We start from the raw sequence: 9,055 nt of genomic DNA on the forward strand, positions 1-9,055 counted from the left end.
GTTCTGATTCTGGGCTTTATCGGTATCAATATGCCACCTTTCCTTATCCTTGCTGCCCTACTCTCTGTTGCTTACATTTACTATCAACAGTACTACATCACATCGTCCAGGGACTTGAAACGTATTGTTTCTGTATCAAGATCTCCAATATTTTCCCATCTTCAGGAAACACTTAACGGGTTTGAAACTATATTGGCATTTGGACAAAGCGACCGGTTCCAATTCATTCAATTTGAGAACTTGGCCTTCCATCTAAAGGTTGTCTACATGTTCAGATCCATTAACAGATGGTTGTTCAGCAGATTGCAGTTTATGGGCTCCATAGTGATTTTTTCCACAGCATCATTGGCCATCTTACAAGGTATAAGTGGTGGTATGGCAGGTTTGCTGATCACTTACGCCTTGAGTGTCACATCTTCTCTTAGTTTTATCGTCAGAATGACCGTGGAGGTTGAAACGAACATTGTTTCTGTTGAGCGAGTTCTTGATTACTGTGATCTACCACCTGAAGCTGATGAAATCACGAACGTTAGACCACCTGAGCACTGGCCAACAGAGGGAGCTGTTAGATTTGACCACTACACTACAAAGTACAGAGCTAACTTAGACCCCGTTTTGAACAACATTTCATTCGAAGTTAAACCAAGAGAGAAAATCGGTATCGTTGGAAGAACAGGTGCAGGTAAAAGTACCCTATCTCTTGCGTTGTTTAGAATTATTGAGCCCACTGAAGGTCGAGTGCTTATTGATGATGTTGATATCACGAAGCTGGGCTTGCATGATTTGAGAAGTAACCTGGCCATTATACCACAAGATTCTCAGGCATTTGAAGGCACTGTGAGACAGAATCTGGATCCTCTGGGATCATACAAGGATGAACAACTATGGAAGGCGTTAGAATTGGCACATTTGAAGCCATTTATCGAAAACCTGGATAAGGATGACACCGACGGAAACGTGGGGCTCGATGCCAAACTTTCAGAAGGAGGCTCAAACATGTCTGTTGGCCAAAGACAACTTTTATGTCTTGCTAGAGCCCTTTTGAACCCTTCAAAGGTGCTGGTTCTCGATGAGGCCACTGCTTCTGTTGATGTCGAGACTGATAGAGTTGTTCAGGATACAATCAGAAGTGAATTCAAAGATCGGACGATTTTAACCATTGCCCACAGAATCGATACCGTTATGGACAGTGATAAGATCCTTGTCCTTGAAAGTGGTGAGGTTAAGGAATTTGATTCCCCTCAGAATCTCTTGAAGAATAAGGATAGTATGTTCTATCACTTGTGTGAGCAGGGTGGGTACATTGGAACATCTAGCTCGACTTCAACATCTGAAGCCACTAACTAAGCCTACGGACAAAATTTATACTAAGTCATACTAGAAACAAATATTTATAAAAGGCACTCAATGATACTTAACACCAGATGTGGAAGAATCTTGTGTACATGGGTATTGTAAGCTCTTGTCTTTCTATAAGGAGCTGCTTAAGCCACTCCATACCAACTTGTTTTCTGCCCGTATCTGTATCCATACCCACTGCTTTGATGAGAATAGTCCAGTTTTACTTTCAAAGCTGCTTTCTCTCCATCTGATGTGCTCTCTCTGCTATGTACTACTCTCTACCTGATGCTTGAGACAGAAGCAACCATAGACGTTCTTATAGCTCCAATTTTGAACCACAACCAAATGAGCCCACCAGAAGATCACATTCCTTGCTTGTATCCTACTAAGAAGCCTGATGCCTAAAATTCCCCTTCCATAGAGCTATGATACACACGCTACGAAGGTCTCAGTAGGAGACAACCCTGACCAACTCTATAGTGTTCCAAACACGTGATTGAGATCAACGCCTTTAAACCCTCATATGCGTTGTAGTGCGTCTGCTAGCCTGTGGCTCCACTGTGAGATGATACTTTACACCAGATTGTATGGTAATCTCAGCACAACCACTCTGCCTGGAGCCAAAGAACGAGGTAGGAAGCGACATGGTTTTATACTGTCGTTCAACATGCTTCACAGCGTGAATATTTTCACACATGTCGGTACTTCAAGACGATTGAAGGTCAAAATGATACAAAGAGACGAAGATGCACGCAGTTGTACTTCCACTGCTTAATTCCATGCTGTTGTGTTGCGTCAGGAGTATCACAACTTCCAATCTTCTGGCACATTTCACACTCATCATCGCTGGTGAGAACGTAAGCGTAGCTCTCGTGCTATATTGTGGTGAGTGTTTCGGAGCTGGACACTTCCCGTATAGGCATATACGATCTTTCTTACTAAATAGCTCATGATTACAAGACCCTTACTGAAATGCAAATGCTTTAATATTAAACAGTATAATAACTTGCCCAGGACAAGTGCGTCAATCGTCAATCATACGTACCTTAGCACCAAATGTGGAAGAATCTGATGTATATAGGCTTAGATGCAAGCTCCTGTTTTTCTATAAGGATCTCTTGTTTGAGCAACTCCATATCAACTTGCTTTCTTCCTGTGTCTATATCCATATCCTCTGCTCTGATGAACAATGTCCAGTTTCTCTTCCAAATCTTATGAGCTACATAGAAGGCAATGAAGATACACAGCGACAAAAACACCTCAAAGAATGACTTAGCATCTGCAGAGCTTCCAGGGAACAGAGCGACCCAGAACTGGCCTGCTATGACCAGAAAGTTCATACCAACACCGTACAGCGAACCCCACACTCCGAACTGAGCGACGTAGGTGAGCTCATCGGTGTTTCTTCCTTGTGCTTGTAAAGCTCTTCTGAATCTAACATGGGAAAAGCAGATACACATCCATGCAAAGATCGTGGAAAGACCAGAGAGGGCAGAAAGCCATAGGAACACCTCGTCTTCCTTGTCAGAAGCTGCGATGAATGACAATAACCCGATGAACAACGTGACAAAAGTGGCGTACAGAGGTCTACCTGTTCTATCGATGTAAGACAAGAACTTTGGAGCATGACCAATGTCGGCCAATGAAGCCAGCACTCTTGAAGAGGCATACACTGATGAATTTGCAACAGATAAGATGGCAATGAGAATAATAACGTTCATGAGAGATGGCAGGCCCTTGATGCCTGCATTTTCAATGGCAATGACAAAAGGCGACACTGATGCGTAAGAGTCACCGTTTAACAGTCTATCGTCGTCGTATGGAACTAGACATCCAATCAATGTCAAAGTAACTATGTAGATACCGGTGACGAGCCAGAATGTTTGCTTTGCAGCCTTTGGAATGGTCTTTCTTGGGTTTGACGTCTCAGCTGCTGTCATACCGATAAGTTCAGTACCAGCAAACGAGAAAGCAGCAGTGACAAAGACAGAGCAGACACCTTTGAACCCATGCGAAAAGGCACCTGGATCATGCCAGTATCTCCCTCCAATGTAACCACCTTCTGGACCACCACCACAGATCAGCACAATTCCCAGAATGAAAAATCCCAGCACAGCAATGATCTTAATCATGGAAAGAATCACTTCTGACTCCGCATAGTACTTGACATCAAGCATGTTCAGGACACAGATGAAGACAAAGAACACAGCCACCCAAACGTCGGAGTTGATATCTTCACGCCAATATTGAATTGTAATGGCTGCAGCAACTAGCTCCAATGGTAATAAGATCAGCCACTGTAGAGCATAGTTCCATCCCATCGCAAAGCCTACAGATGGATCGATGAATCTGGTTGCGTAGGTCGTGAACCCACCAGTGACGGGGAAAGTAACACACATCTCACCAAGCGCAATGGCAGTGGTCAGCATCATGGTTGCGATGATTGACCAGCCAATGACCAAAGCCGCAGGACCACCTGTGTTCAGAGCACCACCTGAGTTGACGAATAAACCTGTGCCGACAGAACCTCCTATAGCAATCATCATAAGGTGACGTTGTGTCAGCTCTTGCTTCATATCGGACTTTGATGAGTTCAGAGCAGCCTTCTCGATATCAGTGAGGTCCTTATAATCCCTGACGTCGGCATGGCGGAAATCAGAGCTGCTATCTGATTCCAGTGGAGGCTTGAAAGAGTCTTTGAACCTCTCCCAATGGTTGAGTCTCTTGTGTGTTGTCTCCGTAGCTGGAGACTTTAACGAGTTGGAGTACTCTATATCCGACATATCTTGCACGCAATCCTATCAACAGGGTTAATTGACTATGAGTGAAGAGCACAGTGGCAGATAGAGAAGAGAAGGAGAAAGATGAAAAGTTTTTTTTCTTTCTTTTTCATATACGTATTTACGTCCCCTGCACGTATAACATGATGATGACTCTGGTCCTTGGAGCGCCTATGATGTGAAAATTTGACGTGTAAGAGAGGGAAAAAAGAAATTAAGCGATATGACTCGTGGTGACAGAGTGGTTGCCGAGTCCAGCAGGGTGTACAGGACGAGAAGCTCGAGGTTGGGATGGCCGGTGTCTCTCGTAAAAGGTCAACATCAATCTCACGGGAAGCAATGCGGCCCTCTAGTCGTCAGACTGGACGTGTCGTAAGTTAATTCACAGTCTAACGCTACCCAATGATCTTCGTCCGGTTTCCCAGTTGACACGGAGTTTGACACATAGAACTCAACCGTTGGAGTGGGAGGAAAAGGGCGGATTGAAGGAGAGGACGACGCAATCAAGAGATATGGGTATTATTTATAACACCGACGCTAAGGACGTACTCTTGCAGGCCTAAACAGCACAGAGAATATGAAGCCAGGGGGAGCGAAAAACCGGCTCAACAGTGTAGATGCTGTGGACAGTTGTCCACGCGGTGAATACACTTATTCCCACCAGCAATGAGCTAAAAGGGCCTTCAGGAACTGGAGATCTCACGAGTTTCACAACAGGTTTGAGTTTCCCTGCTGATGGGAAAATGCAACAAAACGCATGCGATGGAAAACTTTTTTCTGAGGAAAACGCCGTTTATGTGTCCCGTACCATGCCGAATGCTCCGTATTGGGTAATTTCCCGATTGGGTGTTTTCGCTGTTCTACCCCCTCCCCCGCGGTGTGTTTGCCGCGCGGCTAATTTCTCCTTTGTTTACTTTTTAGCACTCGCTCTTCCTTCCATCAACAACAACAACAACAACAACAACAACAACAACAACAACAACAACAACAACAGCAAGCGCCTCGTGTTTTATAAAGCAAGCCATGGCCTCTCAGTTCTTCAAAGATTCCCACGGTGGCAACAGGTTCGTCCCACGCTCTCTATCGTTGAACTTGGGTGCCTCGTTCGCATCCGCCGGTGTTTCTGCTGTTGCCGCTGTGCCTTCCGCTGATGTTGATACCCACGGTGAAAGCGGTGCTCAGAGGCCTCAGACGCTCGATGATTCCACAGATTCGCATTCCAGCCCGAGAGATACGTCCACTGCGCCTTCAACTGTTGTGTCTTCGAATTTTTTCCACGCCAAAAGAGCCGTAAATGACACAGGTCCTGGTGGAGTTGTTGGTAACGGCTCCTCTGGTCACATGGAAAAGGTGTTCAAACTCAACGTGAGACCCCTACACCCTTCTCATGAAGAGGGAGACGACATTGAAATCACCGATATTAGAGAGATCTCGAACCCTGATTCTTCCAGAGGTGAAGACAATACGGACGAGTCTCAACTGGAGACATCATCGTCGAGTGATTTGTTAATGGATGCCTTGGTCAAATCGCAAAAATTATGCAATGGGTTGAAACAGAAATTAGAATCCGCAAATATGAAGATCCAGTCACAATGTGCATTTATTGAATCCCAACTGAGTACTATCGAAACTATAAAGGGCAGTTTCAAAACCTTCAAAACAAGCATGGCCTCTATTCAATCAAACCTTGTCCAGTTGAAAGATTCTAGAAGATCTGATAATGATATCATCAACACGTTTAAAGTTGAACACTCTGGAGTTTTGGAAAATATATCCAACGTGAAGTCCGAAATCACCAGCATCAAGAAGAGGATCGATCACATAAGACAATTAAAGGCAGCTTGTACTTATGAATTCGATAAAAGTATACAGACCAAATCATCATCTGGATTTGTTATCTTACCCATGAGCGGTTTTACTAACAACGAAATATACAGAATCTGGAGAGGTGAAGGCCTTACAAGAAAGGTTGGATGAAACGTCTGGTTTGCTTTCAGAACAAAAAATCAAATCATTAGATCTTGAAAAGAAACTTGAAAGTTGTCGTCTCAATTATGATACCAGAGTTAAAGACCTTTCCTTTGATGTTGTTTCATTTGAAAAAAATGTTATAACAAAGTTGAACGAAACCGACAATTCCATCAAAGTGAAGATTGACAACCAATTCATATCAGGTATTAAACCTGTGATGGATTCGATTGAGAAAACCATGGAGACCAAGTTCATCAGCTTGACTGAAAAGTAACTACTGATACCGTTTAATCTTTTGAAAGGATTATGATTCAATGTGCTAACTCATTTTTTTTACTCTTTATAGATTTGTCGATTCTTTCCAGATAAGTGATGACCAAAGATTAAGACTTGAGAAAGCGCTTGAAACAACTATTCCATCGATCAATGACCAAGTTATAGAATTGAAGGGATTGTTGGAGACAAAGTTGAACAATTCTATGAACAAGTCTACAGAATTGGAAAAAATAATGTCTAAACTTGAAGATTCTTTTAAAGCCTTGAAAAAAGAACTACAGTCATCTCACACTCTGGATAAGAAAGAATCGGCAAAGCACTTCAGAGCTTTAGAAAATGGAATTGCCAAACTTGATAAGGTTATCAAGGATCAAAATCTGAAAAATGATAGTTTTGAAAACATATGCTGTGAAACTGTTGAGCTTTCAAAGTCTAAAGAAGAATTGCAAAGAAGAATTGAAGTGCTGGAGACTCTGAAGGAGGCTATGGAGGCTGATTTAAAGATTAAAAACGAAAGGATTAAAACTTTACAACTTACTAACAATACAGAAGGAAAAGATGTTTCTCAATTACGTAAAAAGGTTGCTAAACTCGAATCTGAGTTGAAGAAAACAGAACTGAAGCTATCTAAGGAGATATCCATGAATGAGGGTAAGATAAAAGTACAAGAGGATCTCTACAACTCAGCAATCGAGGAGCGTGATGATGTTTACAAACAATTCGATGCACTCCAGGAGAAGATTTCTGACCTCAATGCACAGTTGACAACATATCAGAACATCGAATCAGAGAAGAAACAATCCGAGGAGGAGTTTCAGAAGAGCTTTGAAACAAAGGAAACAACAATTTTCCTTCTACAAAGAGAAAATGACGAGCTCAAGGGAAAGCTTGATGAGTTAAAGACCCAGATCAACAGTTCAAAGAATCTTGAAATCGAGGATCTTGAGAATACGTTGGCTTCACCTTTGAAATTGAATCCATTCATAACAAACCGGTCGGAATCTGCAATGGCAGCAGCACCAGGGTCATCAACATCCAAATCAAAGAAGAGAGTATTCTCTAACAAAAGCAATCCGTCTGCTTCCACTATTGCACAGACAAATACAGATCTCATCGACGATTTTGATATAGAAGATGACCTTCCAAGTGCACAACCAGAAGTCATATTCAAACCGAGAAGGTATACAAAGAGGAAGAGAACTTGCAAATGATGAATGAGCAATATATACAAGACTAATTACAATGCTATTTCAAGAGAGCTAACTTCATTCCCTTTCAATCTCCTCCCATACCCGTTTTCCATCCAACCGGTGCATCATCTTCACCCGCTCACCTTTAGTGTCATCAATGTGCAAGACTGGAACATCAAAGCAGTATTTATCCCACCAGTGTGTATTCATAACATCTGAGATGTCCACGTACTGAAACTCAACGTTCTTTTGTGGGAATTCCTCAGAGTCTATTATGTCCATCATCACCTGTTTAGCCCTATCGCACAACCCACACCCTTCCTTACCAAAAAGCGTTAGAACCTTCCTTGGTTGCTTATAACAGTACTGTGAAGTCGAGATTGACCGTATGAGCCGCTGTCTATGTGTGATTATTCCTCGCAACATTGCTCTTTCTTTCCGAATTGATAATATCTATGCTCTTCCTTCTCATATCACCTCGTCTCAAGACACCGAAAATCATCATCAACTTTCTAACATTGGCGAGAAGCTACAAAAAAACATCCGCACACCAAGACTATACAGAACCAAGGAAACGACTACATCGTGAAATGGGTTACATGACAACTTGACGATAACATAGGCCTAATTATACGTCCACGACCTGACTGGTGATGAGATGTTTGAGCTTGTATTTGTCTTCCACGAGCCTGGTCTCAAAGGTCTCTCAGCTAGCGGATCCAGTCCTTTTAAGCCGTTCCCATTTGCAATACTGTGCAGGTTATAGGTCTGGGTGCCAGCAGTTGGAGCTGTATCTATTACTGACACTGATCCGCCATGGACTTCATCGTACCAGTCTTGGACCACTGGCATTCTCCGAGCCAATATTTCGCATATTCTTTCAGTTTTATCCCTTATTGAACGGGCGTTGCGGACCCAGAGTCCTGATTGGATCAAATACTTCAAATTCGCATCCTGATCCCTAACCATTGAAGGTATTGTAAAGATATCACCGTTAGTTTGTAATTCCACAAGTCTTAACAACAAGGAATAGCACAATTTGGTTAGTTCCGAGTCTTCTGTGAACTCGACAGCTTGTTTGAATATTGGAATAATACTTGTTGCATCTAGCATACTGGAATGAGAAATCATATGTCTTAGCAATGTCTTTGTCTTTGAAACTGTCATTATTAAGGTATCCCTATCCAAACGACCTTGAACTGTATAGAGCCCCAATCTCATGTTGATCAAATACCGTATAAGCACAGCATGGCTCTGTGCTATTGGACCAGGATGCCTCCAATGTACTCTAAATAACTCCAAGACTCGAGAGTCGTTTGATTCGCCGAAGCTCCAATGAGAGTAGCAGTACTGAATAACCATCTCAATCAAGCTTCTAGCCAAATAGGTGTTCACCTGTTTCAACAATTCAAATATTTCACCAGTGTCAATGATGAAATCCATAGTCTCATTGAAGCTCTGCAAAAAGATGGTACCATTCTCCATAGAACAACAGTT

General features: G+C 42.6%; 7 protein-coding genes across 7 annotated transcripts in view; 3 read left to right on the forward strand and 4 right to left on the reverse strand.

The window, feature by feature from the left end:
• CYBJADRAFT_161059 (uncharacterized protein) overlaps positions 1-1,347 on the forward strand; it is a gene marked incomplete at both ends in the record, with an annotated part of 4,409 nt that extends 3,062 nt beyond the window's left edge. Inside the window, one exon of the mRNA XM_020213582.1 lies at positions 91-1,347. Coding sequence (XP_020072697.1) covers positions 91-1,347 — 1,257 coding nt within the window. The remainder of the gene's footprint in view (positions 1-90) is intronic.
• Positions 1,348-2,353: 1,006 nt separating this feature from the next.
• Positions 2,354-4,124, reverse strand: CYBJADRAFT_193395 (amino acid permease; the record flags this gene model as incomplete). The annotated part of the gene is made up of 1 exon (XM_020217478.1): positions 2,354-4,124. The coding sequence occupies one exon, from the start codon at positions 4,122-4,124 to the stop codon at positions 2,388-2,390; it is 1,737 nt and encodes a 578-aa protein (XP_020072698.1). The 3' UTR covers positions 2,354-2,387.
• Positions 4,125-4,955: 831 nt separating this feature from the next.
• On the forward strand, positions 4,956-6,136 carry ZIP1 (Zip1p). Its single transcript, XM_020217747.1, has one exon. The coding sequence runs from the start codon at positions 5,145-5,147 to the stop codon at positions 6,096-6,098; it is 954 nt and encodes a 317-aa protein (XP_020072699.1). The 5' UTR covers positions 4,956-5,144; the 3' UTR covers positions 6,099-6,136.
• Positions 6,137-6,459, reverse strand: CYBJADRAFT_51318 (uncharacterized protein). Its single transcript, XM_020217748.1, has one exon. The coding sequence runs from the start codon at positions 6,345-6,347 to the stop codon at positions 6,174-6,176; it is 174 nt and encodes a 57-aa protein (XP_020072700.1). The 5' UTR covers positions 6,348-6,459; the 3' UTR covers positions 6,137-6,173.
• A 500-nt stretch (positions 6,460-6,959) lies between these two features.
• On the forward strand, positions 6,960-8,029 carry CYBJADRAFT_166369 (uncharacterized protein). The gene has a single exon (XM_020214456.1). It carries the CDS (start codon positions 7,010-7,012, stop codon positions 7,577-7,579), a length of 570 nt encoding a protein of 189 aa, XP_020072701.1. The 5' UTR covers positions 6,960-7,009; the 3' UTR covers positions 7,580-8,029.
• MGP12 (Mgp12p) lies at positions 7,607-8,083 on the reverse strand. Its single transcript, XM_020217749.1, has one exon. It carries the CDS (start codon positions 7,982-7,984, stop codon positions 7,634-7,636), a length of 351 nt encoding a protein of 116 aa, XP_020072702.1. The 5' UTR covers positions 7,985-8,083; the 3' UTR covers positions 7,607-7,633.
• Positions 8,084-8,139: 56 nt separating this feature from the next.
• CYBJADRAFT_166370 (uncharacterized protein) lies at positions 8,140-9,039 on the reverse strand (the record flags this gene model as incomplete). The annotated part of the gene is made up of 1 exon (XM_020214457.1): positions 8,140-9,039. A coding segment is annotated over exon 1 (815 nt), but the record flags the coding sequence as incomplete, so codon positions are not given.
• Between the last annotated feature and the right edge of the window lie 16 nt (positions 9,040-9,055).

The sequence above is a fragment of the Cyberlindnera jadinii genome (genome assembly GCF_001661405.1).
Source record: "Cyberlindnera jadinii NRRL Y-1542 unplaced genomic scaffold CYBJAscaffold_2, whole genome shotgun sequence".
NCBI lineage: Eukaryota > Fungi > Ascomycota > Saccharomycetes > Phaffomycetales > Wickerhamomycetaceae > Williopsis > Williopsis jadinii.

What these genes read in the sequence shown, in the direction of transcription:
- ZIP1 (XM_020217747.1), top strand. Translation starts at nt 5,145, where the DNA reads ATGGCCTCTCAGTTCTTCAAAGATTCCCACGGTGGCAACAGGTTCGTC.
- CYBJADRAFT_51318 (XM_020217748.1), bottom strand. Translation starts at nt 6,347, where the DNA reads ATGAACTTGGTCTCCATGGTTTTCTCAATCGAATCCATCACAGGTTTA.
- CYBJADRAFT_166369 (XM_020214456.1), top strand. Translation starts at nt 7,010, where the DNA reads ATGAATGAGGGTAAGATAAAAGTACAAGAGGATCTCTACAACTCAGCA.
- MGP12 (XM_020217749.1), bottom strand. Translation starts at nt 7,984, where the DNA reads ATGTTGCGAGGAATAATCACACATAGACAGCGGCTCATACGGTCAATC.